The 17977-nt window shown below is 35.1% G+C and overlaps 1 protein-coding gene across 3 annotated transcripts; it reads right to left on the minus strand.

Annotated features, from left to right (window-relative positions):
• Window positions 1-1257: 1257 nt before the first annotated feature.
• Window positions 1258-17706, minus strand: LOC131038430 (cytochrome b5 domain-containing protein RLF). 3 transcript variants are annotated; one of them, XM_057970864.2, is made up of 6 exons: window positions 17554-17706; window positions 15309-15422; window positions 14446-14791; window positions 4028-4162; window positions 1821-1871; window positions 1258-1651 (listed from the first exon to the last, which is right to left on the minus strand). In XM_057970864.2, exons 2-6 carry the CDS (start codon window positions 15339-15341, stop codon window positions 1575-1577), a joined length of 642 nt encoding a protein of 213 aa, XP_057826847.1. In that variant the 5' UTR covers window positions 15342-15422; window positions 17554-17706; the 3' UTR covers window positions 1258-1574. The 3 variants fall into 3 exon arrangements, with proteins under 3 accessions (XP_057826847.1, XP_057826849.1, XP_057826848.1); XM_057970866.2 differs by lacking the exon at window positions 17554-17706 and adding an exon at window positions 17397-17420; XM_057970865.2 differs by lacking the exon at window positions 17554-17706 and adding an exon at window positions 16911-17338.
• Window positions 17707-17977: the final 271 nt, after the last annotated feature.

A 17977-nucleotide genomic window follows, 5' to 3' on the forward strand; every position in this document is an offset into this window, starting at 1 on the left:
TTAGCACTGTCAGGTTGCTAATCTAGAATTAAGAGATCATCATTCCGACCTACAGCTTCTTTCTCGGAAGTTCATTTTGGCTGATAACTTTACAGTTTAAAATTCCATCCACATCTTGTTGAAAGGGAAGACCAGAAGGTGATATGCTGAATATATAAATGGTTGCTGAATTCAATGTGCTTCATAACCCTTGAGATTGTTCATACTTCTCTAGTTTCGTGATGCCTTCACTTGATACCTGCATTGACTTTGAGTTGCTTAATGAGATAGATTCAAACTAAAACATGGAAAGAGAAGAGGGCCCGAAACGCTCATGTGGACATCTTATGTATAGGAATGCAAGACAGACAAATTAAAACACAAAAAATTGACTGATGGGGTGTGCGGGCAAAACTAGGGATACTTTGATAAATATGTGTGACAAGGGCGAGGAGTGTCATGCAAAGACGTTGACAAGTGGATGCAAGCATGATTTGCGGATAGAAGGGTGGCAGAGCTGAATAACTTAATTGATGGAGTGGGCACAAGCTAAAGACTTTGGCAAAGAAAAATGACAAAAAGGCCTTGCTTCATGGGAGTGATTAACATAATATTGACGTACAGAGAAACACTAAGGCTTGTTTTAAGTTTTATATTTTTATGAACACTATTTTTAAATTTGTAAAAATATCACATTAAGATTTTTCATTGATGTGATTCTAAGTTATCAAGTCTCTAAAGCTCCCTGGAAACTTTTTTCAATCAGATATTGAGCTTAACACCAATGGCTAACTACAGAATACATAGCCTTCTCTTTGCAACGGAAAAAATCAACACCACCATAAAGGGGCAGAAGAGAAGCCCAATGAAATACTCTTTCTAGTATATATAATTAAATCCGTGGATTGCTGAGACTATTTTCTTTACTAAATGTTTTATTAAGACTTTCCTTCGTATGCTTCGTGTAATCAGCTGTTTGGTAGTATTCTTCGTTAATCTTATAATAATGATCTGTTTCTGTATTTATCTGCCTTTATATCCCTCAGCCGCGTTTTTTATTTTAGAGAACGGAGGACTTTTTGTAATATATTCTCTCTATTAAAATAAATCATCTTTTATAAAAAATAAGAGGCCCATTTTATCAAGGCTCTTAATTTTAGTCATTCACAAGTTCTTTTTTAAATACGTGGAAGGGCAATTTGAGTGGATTTATGGGGATATGATCCCCATTATCGACCCTAACAACTCTCATCCAATGCATCATAAAGAAAGACAAGCTAACAATGCCATCCATATGTTTTATTAAGAAAATAATCAAGTATAATTGAGCTCCTTGGCATGGAAAGACCGCAGAGAGAGAATTTTGAATAATTTGGCAACGAATTAAGCTTTGCCTTGTATGAATTCCAACTACATCAGCCACTGGGGTTTACAGGGAAACTTGCAGATTCAAATCCTTTCACCCCAATTGGGCAAACTGAAGGTTAGACACATTTTTTTTTATCCATCCTCTTAGGTTCTTAACAACAGACTGAATACATTTCTTATCAGATATAAATGATACTCCCCAAAAATCTTATTCATGCTCCCACCAATTACGTTGGTACATCCAGGAAGCCAACCAAACACTTCTCCAGTAGAAACTCCGCATTCACCCAAGCATGATATTTATCTTCCAGAATGTCAAGGATACGATAAACATTTGAACCATAAATAGGCTATAAATTCTTGTTAGCGTCCTATAGTCAATTCAGTTTGCAGAGCTAATAAATAATCAGCAGCACTGGGAATTTGATAATAATCAATAAAGATAAATGAAAAATGAGAATTCAAGAGGATACTGAAAAGTGCAGTGCAGTCTTTGCCAGCAGCCTTCATCAACATATCCACACCTGCAACACCACACATGCTCTCATAAAACACAGTATTGAATAAATGTACAATGAACATTTAGAAGAATGATTTGCATGGAGAGTTTTCTATTGAGCTCCAACGAACCATTAGTTCTTATGTTGATGATACGGACCAAGTGCAGCAATTAATCATAAACTTGTAGTAAACTAAAGTTTCAAACTTTTTGCAATTAAATGTGTAACGTTGTGAACAATCTAATGTCAGAAATTGCTTTCCATCCCAACTGTGTTAGAAACCAGGTTTAAGGAATACTGCTGTGGCTGCCAAGGAACATAACCATTCTAAATGGTGGGCATTATTACATCACAGCAGTAACCATTCAGCATGCAGAAATGCTGTCTTTGCATCCATCAATTCAATTTCAAGATCAAAAGCAGCAGCAGCAATAGATAACAAAACCATTTTTTTAACTGTCGATAATTCTAGGGGCGGGGCAGTGTTATCAACCCCCACCCTCCATATGCTAAAACTGAACCAAACATTAGAACAATATTAGTACATAAAAAAAAGGTTCTGGTTGGGTGATAAAATCTGGATGGATAGTCTTTTTGATGAATCTAGTGTATTAATATATATTAAATATACATATAAGAATATGTGTTAACAAAACCCCACACCTTAAACTATTTTTGCAGCTTGTGAGCGCCAGACCCAAGTTTACTAGCAAAAACAAAATTAAATATATATTATTATATTACAAATTTACAAATCAAATTATTATTAATGTACAAAACTAAAAAGTAAACAATAAAATTTATTATTAATATATATTATGTCACCCCACCATCCCTAAATTTAGGTCCTTGGTCCCCCGTCCCCAAAATCGGTGGCCCTCTTTGAGAAACAACATGGAGCTATGCATCATAGTCTCTCTTTCTCAACCACCAGACGGGATTTCTGTTTTAGTTTATTTCTAAGCAGATCAATCAGGTGTTCATATCTAAAATTAGGTCACTTCCACCCACTTCAGTTAAGTAAGAATGAAAAAACAAGGGTTGTATGGTGGAGAGCCTGAGGTTACAAGGTTACATACATTAATCAGGTCTATGAAAAAGACAGATATGTTCCAAAGTTATCAAGAGCTTGTCTCAAGTCACATGCAGAAAAGAATTGTGTAAGTGCAATCACGTGCATATGCATATGCTTGGGACAGAGACAAAAGCTAATTTGTGGAGATGTATCTCCTTAAAATGCAAACAGAACCACCATCTAAAGAATGCTTTGTTATCCAAGTGTAAAAGTTTGCAACTCTTATAGAAAACTGAAAGCATTATCATTATATGGTTAAGGGCAGGCACTGTCCATTATCCCAGATAAACGTAGTACATTAATCATGAAAAACTTTTAACTTCAAATCAGCTGACCATGCAATTTTTACACAAAATATCACAATTCCAACAACTCCTTGTGGTTCACAATTTTTACAATAAATTGTCAAAAACTCTCCCCAAACTGATAAATTGTGATTTTAACCAATTTTGAATTTTTTTTATTTATTTCTTTTTTGTTGGAAAGTTTTATATCAAACCCAGATTGTTTTTGCTACCCAATACGGGAGTACAAGCCTTAACAGATACCTCTTTGGCTAAGAGACAAGAATTTGGGGATATCCATTCTGCCAAAGTTGCCCAGGGCACAATCCTGACCTCATCCCTTATTTATTGCACCTCCAAGGGATTTGAACTGTACTAAATGGCATTTCACAATTTTTGCTGGCTGCAAGAAGTTTTTTCCAAAACCCTAACCCTAACCTGATTTTTTCCTGATCAAATAACAATTTTTTGAAGACATCATCATCTTTCGGTTTGCCAATAATGATTCATAAAAATGGCAGATAATTTTTTTTTAATCTGGCTTGCCTTCCACTAACATTCTTGAACCATCTACATAATGCACATGAAATGTATTTATGATATTTCCATCCCCTAGATCATACTCAAAATCATAATAATGTGACAATTCTTTCAGTGGTCGTCAAAGCAATTACTAGTGCAGCATTTAAACAACGTCAGTAAGACTGCCTTGGTAATGCCAACTATTCAAAGTAAAATTCCTCATTTCACGCTATGGACTTATATCTTCATTCATGATAAAAGACTTGTGATCAGCAATAAATATTGAAAAAAAATCATACCTCCAGGATGAAACTTCATATAAGGGGAAATGTTGTATACACAGCCTTTAAGCACTGTCCAAAGGTCTCCTTCACTTTTGTGTTGTTTCACTTCATCCATAGAAATTAGTCTTCTATTTGACTGTCCCTTGAGCCCTGCAGCACTGAAAAATTAGGAATTTCACCTCAACTGTTGTCACATTCTGTTCAATCATCAATGCATTTATTATTATACATAGCTGTAAAATAATTTCCCTTTTCAGATTCTAAACAAGTCAAATTTCAGTATAGAATGTATTTAAACTTGAAAAAAACAATATTTCACTGATATGATTTGCTCATAAAAATAAGAATCTTCGTTGCTATACTTCATTAGTTACAGACTCATAGTGGTGTTTATCACAAGATATTCACAAATCAAAACAAAATGAAAGGGAAACTGCAAATGTCTAAGAGATAGTGTTGGTGTAAATAAGGTAATTTACCTAACTAGTTCATTAGCAGGTCCTATTCACATAATTAAGTTTACTTAGGTCCTAAGGAATCTTTCTAGAAGGTCTTAGTTGTCACAAGATCTTATCTTTTGACATTCAATTCTAGTATCATAGGTCATTTAATAATTGTCATGTTGTTATCTCATAACATAAGATTAGGATGCATGTCATAATCTTGTCTAATCCTATCCTTCAACCTTGTCTTTATAAGCAAAGCATCATAAGTACATTCCATATATTCAATCAATCATTCGAGAAACCATAATCAAGAAAGCTATTCTTGTCATTTTCTCTCTCGTCGAAGGTTATCTTGTTTTGCAAGTGATCCTGGGGTGTGGGAAGTTCACATTCAACTCCTACATGGTATCAGAGCTCCAATGTTGCAGACTCCTCGGATTTGAGAGACATGCTTGAAGGATTTGCTAGGTGCATTTTGAGGTTTCAAGGACCTCACGATTGAATCTAGCTCATAAAGAAAGTCAGGATTGACTTTTTTTCATCAACCAACATATTGGGCTAGGTCTACAAGAATTTCAAGTTGGGTGAAGGTTGCCTGATCCGAGAGGTAGTTCAATTTTTAAAGAATTTTGGGCCAAAATAGACCTTGCCATTGTGTTCGAAAGGCCCAGAAACCTAAAGATCATTTGCCAAATCATCAAATTCCAACATTGTCATCCCGTGACATTGGAGGTTTTTTCTTCTACCGCTAGCTACGGTCATACTAATCCGAACTTGGTCATACTTGTTGGCATCATCAATGCGTATCGAAAAAATAATTTACATCTGGATGGTATATTCCCCAACGAGTCATGCATAAAATTGGGCATATTCCATTGTTTGTATAACAAGGTACTTTGGCCTACGTCAGTCATATGATTGATCATAGGTCGCTGCAAGGGTATGAAGTTTGTTTTTAAAATCATTTTTAATAAACATTACAATATATTTTTTGTTTGGTTGTCGTTTGGTTTACACCTTAGTGCCTAGTCGAAGGGGGCATTTTGCCTATGGTCACATCATCAAGAGGTGAGCCGTAACATAGGTTGTGTCACCCCTCCACCTCCCCACCCCAACAACGGCGCCATCATTGGTGGCAGCGTTTTTTTTTCAATTAGTGCCAGAAGAAGTCATATGGGTGCCCAGTGGCTATAGAGCCCTACGTGCTAAATAATTTTTCCATTTTTGGCAATTTTACCAAAATTGGGAAAATCATCATAACTTTTTGCCATGGTGTCCATTTTTCAAAAATAAGATATCGTTGGAAAGCTGGTTCTATGTTCTTTCTAGTAGAGCGAGATATTTTTCTAGATTTTGCTATTTGATGGTATTTGCTATTTGAAGTCAGATCACCATTTTTGGCTCCAAAGCTCATTGACTTTTTGCCACAATCTTCAATTTTAGCAATTCTTGCAATGTTGGAAAGGTATCAAAAATCTCTTTCAAACCATCCATGCACTTTTTCCAGTTTCAGCCCCAAGTATATTTATTTCAACCCTTTCCTTAAGGTATCTTGGAGGATTACTTGGACATCTTGTCACTTAAGAGGGTGCTATTTTAATCAAATCACTTCATTTCAGTTCCTAATCATCTATCAATCTCATGTTGCTTCAATCAGCTTCTAGGGTTTCTCTATTGAGGGTCTTCCAATATTCCTTGGCAGAAGGACAATTAATCATTTCTATTGCTTCATTGAATTCCAATGTTTCCAGCCTTCATGTCTTTATTGCTATAAATAAGGTTCCAAAATTTACTAAAGTATGCTTCTAGTGTTTCTTTGTAGCAGCTTATCTCATTGTGGGGGAGGGCTCCATAGTCTCTCTTCTTTTCTTCCTATGGAGGGGCAATTACAATATAGTGTATCCCAATATAATTACAATCAAAAGAAGAGAGACTATTACATAGCATTATATTATACTATTACATTTAATAGCATTATATCATTCTCATTGTAGTATAATATGATGTAATAGAATGATATAGTATAATATTATTCTCTTCTTTTATACTTATATTACATTTATTATCTCATTGTGGGGGAGGGCTCCATAGAATTATATTATTCTTATTATTAACAGCAACCTATTACATTTATCTTATTGCATTATTAACAGTACCATCTTATTATTACTTATTACTTCTTACTGTATATTATTTATTACTTATTCCTGAATATTATTTATTACTTTTTACTGAATACTATTTATTACTTCTTTACTTCTATACCCAGCAATGTGAGTTCCTTTCTTCCTTCCAGTGCTTTTTCTTTTTTTCCCCATTCCTTTTCACTAAGCAACCCCTAGTAGTTATTTGTTAATTCTAATTGCTGCTGTTTTGTTCGTTGCAGTTTATGTATATATCCAAAATCATATTTTCCATGCCCTCTCTCCAATGAAGAATCTGCCTTATATATTTCTTAAGAGGGACGGAGGGACATATCTCTTGGCCATGATCACCTCCCTTCCAAGTGAGGTGACTCTTCTAACTGACCGCTGCCCTTCTCCCTTGATCTTTGTAATAATTCCTAATACTCCTTTTCTTATCCCTTTGCTAGATTAATATTTTTCCAAGAATCACAAGTAATTAGTGCCTTTGTCTTCCTTACAAAAGTCACTACAATTCAAAGGGGGCTGACCTTTGAAGGAGTTTACGTGGGACCCTTAGAAGACAAGGTACTCATGGTTTGTTTTTTAATATTATTAATTTATTTCATCAAAACATTTCATGAATATCATCATTTAATAAATATTAATTAATTAATAATAATATCAAATATTAATTAATAAATAAATATTAATGAATTAATAATAATATCAAATTTAATTAAAAAAAATTGTTTTATTTCATATTCAAATTAAATATTAAATTTATAAATAAACATCCATTAATAAACAATAATTTTATTGCTACATTTAGGCAATATTCATTGATTAGGGAAAAAATATGATGATCAAGGACGGGGCCTGACAAAGTGTTGAGTTTTTTTATCTCTTTACAAATAGCACTAAGTGTTAATTCAATGAAGAATTTCGACCCCTTTAAAGGTTCATTTTCCATGCAATACTATTTTGGTTGGGTTATAAAGTCATTACTGAGGCATTTGCCCATTTGACGGTTTTACTTTTGTTTGATTGGTTAACGGGATTCTCTGTAGATTTGCTAACTATTGTCATTACTACTGCGGTAAATACAAAGAAGGCTTTACAAAACTGCTATAATCAGCATGTTCCAATTCAAGAAGATCAGAAGCATCTAAAGCTGGAGAGCATTTTTGCTCCTTAATGTTGATGGGTCATTTACGGCCATCAAACTTTACCAGAAATTATATTCACTAAGAAGCATTAATTGTTATTCATCTAGACTTCATGTTATTTCACCCAGTTGTAATTTCTGTCAAGTTGGCAATACTAGTCTGAATGCTTTAATGGCTGGAGACTCTCATTTGATCACATACATGTGACCACAACCTTGAAATTCTAGAGTAGCTGTAATGTGAATAAGATGGTGTGACAAAATATCAGTTTCTCAATGGACTTGTTACAGGCACCAATGAACCCAAGTCACAATGACTTCATCTTAACAAGGCTAAAAACATATCAGACATTCAAATCAAAGGTGACTCCATGATAGTTGTATGTGCAGTAAAGAATAGGAGTACACCTGATTGGAAGTTGAGACACATTTTGGAACAGATCTGGCCAAAATAAAATAGGTTGAGCTCATATATGATACACCACTGCTACAAAGAGGGTAATAAAATAGCTGATTCATCGGCCCACTACGCTATTGACGATGCTGGAAATTATCACTGCCAATAATATTGATGCATGTGAAGGGATGAGGTTGTGGACGACTACAAGTCTAAAACTAAAAAATAAGACATATCTATCATTATACTGACAGGTGATTCAGTGATATATCTGGCAACGTGTGGGAAAAACAGATCATACACTCAGATTGATATTGGCACAACAAAAAAGATTGTTAGTACTGATTGCAATGACGGATTTAGATTCAATCAAAGCTTAATAAAGGTGGCTCAATGTTTCTAGGCTCGTCATATTTGGAAAAAAATGAATTTCTGCATATGACTACTGATAGCTAAACAGGAAACCAAATACCCAAGGAAGTACAATTTGGAAAGAATGGCATCTGTACTTGGCATTGGCCCACTAATGACAGCCAGAGCGATAAGAGTGGCGGTGAGTTGGAGTTACAGGATCAAAATGCAAAGAATCTCTTTGACAGTGAGATAGGCTCTACCATTCTTTCAAAAGCCATGGACATGATTCAAGACACTGGAACTGTTAAGCGTTTGGCAAAAGCATATCAAAACAAAAATATATAGTCTGCAGGCAATTGCAGCTATGATATTGAACTCAGTGATGATGATATTAGTGAGATTTTCACGTTAGCAGAAATGGCAATATCAAATGGCATCGTACAACTTGTAAAGGCAATTCGAGAGGGACTCATGACGGCATCCCTAAAACACTTCTGGAATATTCCCAAATGGAGCGGCAACCTACTTCCAGAGCCCAGATGTGAACATGTGAAAAAAATTGCTAAAGATATGAATTTCTTGAGGCTTGGTGTTCAAACAGGGGTGGCTATAATTTTCCTACCAGCAGCAAAGAGTGAAGGATATGTGATTGCGGTCTTTTGTCTTACCGTCTTGTTTGAGAATTTTGTATCCAGATCTGTGTCCTCTTTGCAGAATCTATGTAAAGACTTTAACAGCCTCAACAATCATGGCGCCTGGCCCTATAATGTAATCATTATACATATTGTTTAACATTTTGTCATCGATGTCATTGGTTTACTCTGAGCAATAGAGTTTTCGGGTGAGCTACCTGGTTGTCTGCTTGAGGTGCTTGACCTGCTTCAGCTGCTTGGTTGTCCACTTGAGCTGTGTGTGTCTGCATCAGCAAGCTGCTTGTCTTCTTATTGTGCCATGTGTCAGATATCTGCCATGTCATCCTTGAATTGTCAAAGGAGCTTTTAATGTGTTATGATAATGTTTATTTAGAGGGGTCGATATTCTTTGAAGTTTAATGTTATGGGCCGGCTTCCTAATGCATTTACTATGTTCCGGACGGTGGTATTGTGGTCTAATAACTAGAGGTTCAATTCAATAAAATGCCAAGCAATTTCTCCTATCTCTAAGCTGCGATAGTTGCCAGTTGTAAGACATTGGTGTTAATATATTCTTTCACCAATATACTCTCACCTTTTCAGGACTGCATCAGGTATTTACGTGACAGCGTAACATTTTACCTTTGAAAATATTCTTCAGCCAAACCTTTCATCATGGAGTCATTTTTTTAATGATAGAATCGATATCTTTATTGGAGCGGCTATATTTGGCACTTTCAAAATCAATGTGGAAGACGTTTTGGCAAAGTTCATGGAAGACCTTTTTGCAGAATCCATGGAAGACGTTTTTAGTAGAGTTCATGCATAATGGAAGCATGTTTTAAAACATGGGTTCTCAGTTTTACGTGGAATAATGAGAGTGGACTTGTGTTTATTGAGGCATATATGCGTTAAAACTATGGTGGTGATGTTTCGATATTTGTGGGTGTGCTTGAAGAGTTTGTTTTTGCGTGATGGATATAGAGGAGTTTCTGTCTCATAAAAGGGACGATTACGGTGGTGTGTAGGAGTTTTTTTTTTGGAAGAAATGGGTCTGTAGCATAAAAAAAATTCTTTCTCTATTGCTATAGAGACTTCCACCATAATATGAGCCTCAGGAATCTATGCTGAAGGTGCTGTGTCAGATGAGAGGATGTTTGTGTGAATAGAGAGGTTATTCTGGTTGTTTAGAGGATAGCATGAATTGAGGAGAAATTTAAATATACGATGTTTGTTTTGAAAACTAATGAAAACCAATGACGGGATGAAGTGCTTTGTTTCGTATCTACTCTTATGTTGTATGAGATTGCAACAATAGAGCATGATTTTCAGCTACAGCAGTCACAGCATGTGTTTATCTTGGTCTGAGTTTGAGCAGAGGGTGATTTCATGTGTGTTTGGATTGAAGTTCTTGTGGAGCTGTGTTTGTGTTGTTCAAAATTATTTATTTTATTTGAGTTTTTGAAATCAGGAGTCTCATAATTATCTTCTTAAGAGGGCGATTTCATGTGTATATGGTTTGGATTGAAGTTCTTGTTTAGGAGCTGTGTTTGTGGTGTTCAAAAAGGATTATTTTATTTGAGTTTTTGAAATCAGGAGTCTTATAATTATCTTCTTAAGCAGAGTTAGTGTAATCTTCAAAATGGCAAGAGTTCGAGGTGCTATGTAAAATCTGAAGTGTGTTAATAAATTTCTATTTTTTCTAGAGTTGGTTCTCGAGCTGGGGTTGGTGCCTCGGTATACTGGAGTTGGTGCTCAATGTTTGTAATCCGGGTTGGTGCCCATTTCATATTAATGAAAGCTATTTGATGCCGTGGTTTTCTTTACCCAAAAGGGTTTTCCACAAGATATCTGGTGTATTTGTCTTTGTGGTTGCTCTTGTTGTGTTTTTATATGATTTCAGTTATTTAAATTGTTAAATTACTGTAATACCGATTCACCCCACCCCCCCCTCTCTCTCTCTCTCAGTATTGCCTCTATGCTCTTCACATATTGCACGTAAAAGTAGCTGATCCCAAGTCAACCTTGCATAGCAAAAAGGAAAAAGCATAAACAAGTTTACAACATAGTTCTGACTTGTCAAGAAGAGACGTACACATATTTGTAGCTTTAACATATCTATGCATACTTACCAGTGTTACCACTACTTTTGTTCAAAAGGGGAGGTAAAATCAAAATGTCCAACCAAATTGACATGTTTAGAAGTTAGAACATGGAAGTAAAATGAAAAAAATTCATGTGAAATGACTAAGCAAAGAAATCTATATTACAAATTTTTTAATAAAGATGTCATCAAGAAGAAGAATTCCATTCCATTTGACAAGACCCAACGTATACACTATATATTATCAAAGAACGTATACACTATATATTCTCAAAGATTGACTTTAGATGGTTGATATATTCTAATGCATTTCCACAAAGTGAACAAGGAAAGACATTTCTCACAATAGATGGACACAATGGGTACCTGCATTATCACTTAATCTGACATTCCATGCCCTGGCAACCTACAGTAAAAATCGGGAAAAACCTAGTCTAATGTATATCTGGTCAAGAGATGTTTTGAATGCCCCTTTGCACAATTGGATTTGTCAGCAAAACTACCTAAATGGACACTTTCAATTGCTTCGAGATCTCTATTTTGCCCAGTAAGGCTGGTACTATGGCAGGTGACCCTGAGACTTAATTTTGAGGTAACTATTCAAAATATGTTATAAGTTGGATCAACCCAAGTCAGAAGAATCAATGAAAGTGCAATTGTTCATTACTTACGAATTTATTTTGGGATCAATGTTTCTATCATATATATGATGGACTAGATGGTAAAAATTAAATTTCTGATGTAAAAAGCTAAAGAGGCATGATGGACACCTTTGCCTGGCTGGTAAGATTACACTTCTGATTGAACTTTGGTTGCCGATCATGATTACACCTCTTCGTACTAGTTCCCTAAAGATTTCAACTTGTCAGTTGGAAATAAACCTTCCTTACAACCTAGGCAGTAAACCAGGTAGGACTAAGAGGTTACTGTTGGTTTCTTGAAGATTAAAATATCTGTACCATCAATAAAGACAAAGGTGGTTACGGCCAGTAGATAGTTGAATAGTTTCTCTCAAAGCATGGTGTTTACTTCTATATAGATAATCAGACCTCAACTCACTGCATTATTTTACAGTAAATGATTGGGCATTATTTACATCAACCAAATGCAAGCTCGGCCTATGAGGTTCCTTCTCTTTAATAGATGTTTGCTATGGTCTAAAATTATCATTCATGGTTTTCTTGTACTGAAAGGAAAATAGAAAACTTGGTGAGTTGCCCCCACACATTTAGGGCAAAATTTTAGGACTTTCCAATAGCTTGGATATTGGTAAAAGAAGCACCTAGTTCCTTAAAACAGCAGAACATTCATTGCATTTGTACCCAGCCATGATTCTTTCAGAAAATGTTTATACTTAGATCATTAAAATGTATGTTTTGGCAAATAATCTCTTCAAACATGTAATGTCCCCACTTTGAAATAAAATTTAATAATAAATGATAATAATAAATGATAATAATAAATGATAATAATAAATGATAATAATAAAATTAAAATAATTAAAATTAAATTAAAATATTAAATAATATAATTAAATATGATTAATTAAAAATTAATTAAGTTAATGAAAAGTCAAAAGACATGAAAGGAAAAGTTGTGACTCCCTCAACAATGAGATATAAAAGGGAGAAGAGAACCTCATTTGAGAGGGGGAATAATTTGAAAATGAGAGGTGCAGATCTAATTTAAATAATAAATGCAGATCTGATTATGAGAGGTTGTGTCCCTTTCAAAGGGCAGAAATAATGAAGAGTTGCACTCTTTCAAAGGGTGCTAACGGTGAAAGGGTGTGTCTCTTGCCAAAGGGTATACATGATGAAGTGGTGTGACCTCTCCCTCACATTGAGAGATATAAAGGAAAGGAATCAAAGCATCCAATAACATCACCGTGGATTGATAAGATCAGAACTGTTATTATGTTACAAGCAGTAACATCTTTGTTCTTAGTGGTATGCATGGGGATGAGCTGAGTTGTTCATTCACATTTTGGCATAAAGTGGTTATATATACTTATGGATAGAAAACCGGAAGAACACCACCATCATTGCCCAGTTGGGTGGTTCTATATGCACAGAGTCAGTAAACCAGATCGCATGAAGACATGGATTGGTGTCAAGGATGACAGTATATACATAGCATAGTGACAAAGAACTACAACACAAACCACAACAGTACAGTTTCCATTACAAAATCAGTCATAGACACAAATTGCATACTCATATCAATGAATGACACCTTCTGAACTGCTGGTATCATTAACTCTATCAGTCATAACATATCCTCAATTGTCAAAATCCGGAAAGCTGATCAAGATAAGTTCCATTATTCGAATTAATCTCAGAATTTTATAGTAAAATATATCTAATTCTGATAAAATTGTATTTATTAATATATTACTATTCTAATTTGTGGTTAGAATGGATGTCTCAGGTTTAAATTAAGGGAAATCCCAAGTGGGGACATTACAAAACATGAGAAAGTGCAATAGAAGTTTACATTAATCATATTACTATAGCTTTTTAAAGAACTAAACATTGTCAAACAAATAGAAAGTTGTTGCAAAAATAAAACTCAAAGGCTCCTCAAGAATGAAAAACATGCAAGACTCTCAATCGCTGGAATTAAAGATTGAATATTTTATATCAAGAACTGTTTCCACTTTTTCAGATTTAATTTTATGGTACTTGTTATTTAAGTATTTTATGTCATATGGATGTAGTGGTTGTGCAAATTTGTAGCAGCCTTATTTGCCAACATGATAAAATTTCAAATTCTAATTGTGTCTACTTCTGCACCTCCACAATAATGCGAGAAATAAATGCTTATATATTGCAAGTTTTTGAATCGTTGATCGCAGTAAGAACTAGTCGGCAGGATAGATTAGCAGTCTTTAATGTCTTGAACATATTGGATTATTTCTTCCACTAACCGTAACTTTCCAAATTTATATGTACTGTCACTGTAAGTTGGCTTGCACATTCTATTTAGCCTGTTCTCAGTATGCTGTTCCAACTCTGTTTGCCCAAAGAAAATGGATATAAAAGCATTTTGCTTGAGTAAAAAAATTCAACAAATGGTCCTAAATGATTAAAAATCAAGTCATATGTGATGCAGCATAGATGCACGAGAATCACACAAGACATAATGTTCAGTAAATGCCTGACATAGAAGCCAAAAAACAGGTTTTTGTATGTGGTAATGGCTCATACCTGCCAAATCAGGATTTGCTTGTGTCAGTTTTAGCCAGTCCATTTGGCTATATCCCTTTTCAAATGGAACCTTCACTCGAGGTACTGGTTTCTTAATAATAATAGATTTAGCTAACACTGTTGTTTTTGGATCAGTGGTCTCTGTATTTGCTGTGCTATTAATTTTAGGAGCAGGCACCTGGAATATTTTCACATCTTCAATTGAAGAAACTTTGGACTCTACATTTTTAGCACTATCAGACACATCATCTATATGAACGTCAGACACATCATCTATACGAAGCTCAGAAACTTGAGGCATGGGTTTTGGTGATTCCAGTTGATCCACATCAGGGACTGAGTTAACCTGCATGGAAATTGTGCATGTTAGCATGTTAATGCATGGTTATCTGGGCATAACTGAGACTTTCATATATCCAATCAAACACATTGTAGACTTGAAAAACAATTCAAGAAAAAGAAAATTTTCATGATCTCATTAAGAATGTATATCATCTTATTTATTTTTCTTGAAGAAAGATACACAGCATTTCAATTAAGTGTATAGCCCTAACAAGAAGACCCATGCGTTCAAAGCCCTGTCAAGATTACACTTCCAGTAAGGACTAGAAATTATGAGTTATTTTCATGCCTTCTAGGCTGCGATTGTATTCATGGCTGGCTCTTTTCATTTATTAATGATGAGCTTAAGCACTCCCTTATGTGTAGTATCAAAGCCAGCATTAATTTACAATCCAATTGACCAACACCAGTCATTTGCAGACATTAATATATTTTCTTTCTTTTTAAATTGAGAGTGCAATTTTACTATTCATAAAGGATATATTAAGAGTCTGAACAATTCATTGTAGAAATGAACTTGCCTGACAAAATGAAAAGTCAAAAGCCTCATCCATGAGTTCCAAGATACCCTTTTGATCCTTCTAGTTGGAACAATAGGAAAGAAACAGAGGCACGACTGTGAATGCTCTGCAAAACTGCCATTCTTTTGTAGAGTTAGGTAAAGCACCATAAATATGCATATCATGTAAAAAAAAATGTGTAATATTAAATAATGTCAACTTGTGAAGGTATACATGGTGCAACAGATAGAGCAAAACTGTTAAATGGCATGAAATATGAAAGACCAGTTAAAACAAGGTAATATTTTGCATAGATTATAACCTGAGACAAATGGACTAGAACTGCATAGTAAAATGAATTCCCACTTAATCCAATCATATGCTATTTACAGAAAGAGGCCTGCTATCCTGTTTCAAGTGCTCTTTACAACTTTCATAGACAGTTATGAGAATATCCAAAGTAAATCACCCTTTTATTAATCATGCTTTCTTGGACCTGGGGGCAACCAATCCTTGACAGTATTTTCTTGAGTGTGTTAACAAGGAGATTGGTGAGAAATTTGAAGAGATGCTTACAATTATATTATATCTTCAACAATATGCCAATAAGTATAATAAACTTAACTAGCACATTGTCATGACTCTAGTAAAATAAGGTGTACAGGATGGCTAACAATGACATACAATTCACCATCTTCTCCCCCATGCTTAAAAGTCAGACAGTCTCCTAGCACATCTTGAGAAGTTATAAGTAAAATACAGAACCTTCAGTAAACTCACTAGGATGTGGTGAGGTTTCCATCACTTGCATGTCATAGCAAGAAAATTAAAAATGAATCTGTATATTTGTTGAAGGCTGCTCAACATTAGGGCAAAAATTCAGGTTCTGGGCAGCCACCAACTTCTTAGTGTCAATGTTGCCAATGGATTCACTCTTATTAAGGTATTTCTAAGCTATCCCAGGATTCTGTGTGCGCTGTCTTGAAATTTTTAGGAGCAGCTATCAAGGAAAGAGACAAGTGATCTTGGTTGGTCAGCCATAAATGTGACTTCCTGGCCATAGTTACTCAAAGATCAAAATATAAAACCAGGCCAAACCATGGAATGTATAGCTATTTGGATTCTTATTGGTACCAATATATCTCCTCTAGCTGTCAGTGGATATGGGTTTTGGAATTAGAGTGGAAGTTAACCCTTAATTAATACTAGAATCCACATAACTGATGAACAGCTAAATGGATAGGCACAGCTGCTAATTCATGGCTGATAGTAAAGTGAGTAGTGCACATCAAGGAGAGTCCTTTCTAATAGAAGCAGCAATGCCAGCACAAAGGAAGTTGGAAATAGATGGATTCTCCAAAGGAGCTTATACGACTGTACAATTCTGCAAATAGTTCATCGAGAAGAATGAATTTCAGATTCAGCTAATTCTTTCAGCTGTCCCTCTCATAACTGGATAATCGGTGGTAGATGTTGGTGAAAATGCAAGTGCTTGTGAGTTTCGTAAAGCTCGGGACTTGTATAATGGTTGGCAAAAAAATTATATTGGCAAAGAAGATGTTATCATGATGGTTCTTCTGGCCTACTCCTTGAGCTTTTTTTGATTGATATTAATAAACTCACCTTGTAGGCTGACCTTTGGTGTTTTTCTTTTGGCAAATACTACATTCCCCTTCTGTGGCCAGACCCAGCTTCGATTTCACAACCCAAGAACATATCCTTTGTCAGAGATATCCTGACTTTACATCCACTCCTGGTCCATAGCAGTACACCAAAACTATGGTTGGATGAAGTATGCTACCGAATTTCAACACTTGAAATGTCTCCTGGGGATTAGAACTGAGGGTTCCACCATTAAAGGTCCGCTGATTTACCACTTACTCTCATCCCATTCAACAACTACTTTTCTAATAATGAGGGTATTTCTGGAGGAAAAATTTATTAATGTTGCGCATGAGGGCAACCAAATAATACCACATACCAATTACCCTAATTTCCTTGATATATGCTCACATTACAGAGAACAGAGAAAAGAAAAGCATCTTTCCTTCAACATTAAATTGCTCAATAGCACAGATATCCGAGTAATAAATCGATGTTATTATTTACCCCACTATTGGTTTTGAAAAAAAACTCAAAATGGTCTCTGTAATTTAACGTGAGCTAAAAGCAGTGATAAGTGCAATTCCCATACTAAAGCCAGCGAACAGGAAAGTAAAGGAATTTGCAAGCAAACAAGAATCAATCAACTAATTGAAGAGCTTACCTGGAACTCGCCGCTGCAACGATTTTAGATAAAAACTATTTCGTCGAAGCAGCAAACGAAATTTAGCGGGAGCTACGGTCAAAGTATTCGATCTCTTGCGTGTTTTCCACGTTTTGATATGACGTTATTATCGAATATACCTATATTCTCTGTCGTGAGCAAGGGGAGAATGTGGGTGAATGAATTTTAATGATGTCTACCAGATCATTAATCCAAGAGATCAAGAGATCAAGAAATTTGTAAGTATGTGAAGTCTCATTAAGACTTTTCATTTTCAAATTGTTTTTATGAATATTTTCATATGTTGCAGAAATTTGTAAGTATGTGAAGTCTCATTAAGACTTTTCATTTTCAAATTGTTTTCATGAATATCTTTATATGTTGCACATTCAATGATGAAGTCGTATGATCTTTCAACCACTCA

Source organism: Cryptomeria japonica, chromosome 8 (genome assembly GCF_030272615.1).
Source record: "Cryptomeria japonica chromosome 8, Sugi_1.0, whole genome shotgun sequence".
Taxonomy (NCBI): domain Eukaryota; kingdom Viridiplantae; phylum Streptophyta; class Pinopsida; order Cupressales; family Cupressaceae; genus Cryptomeria; species Cryptomeria japonica.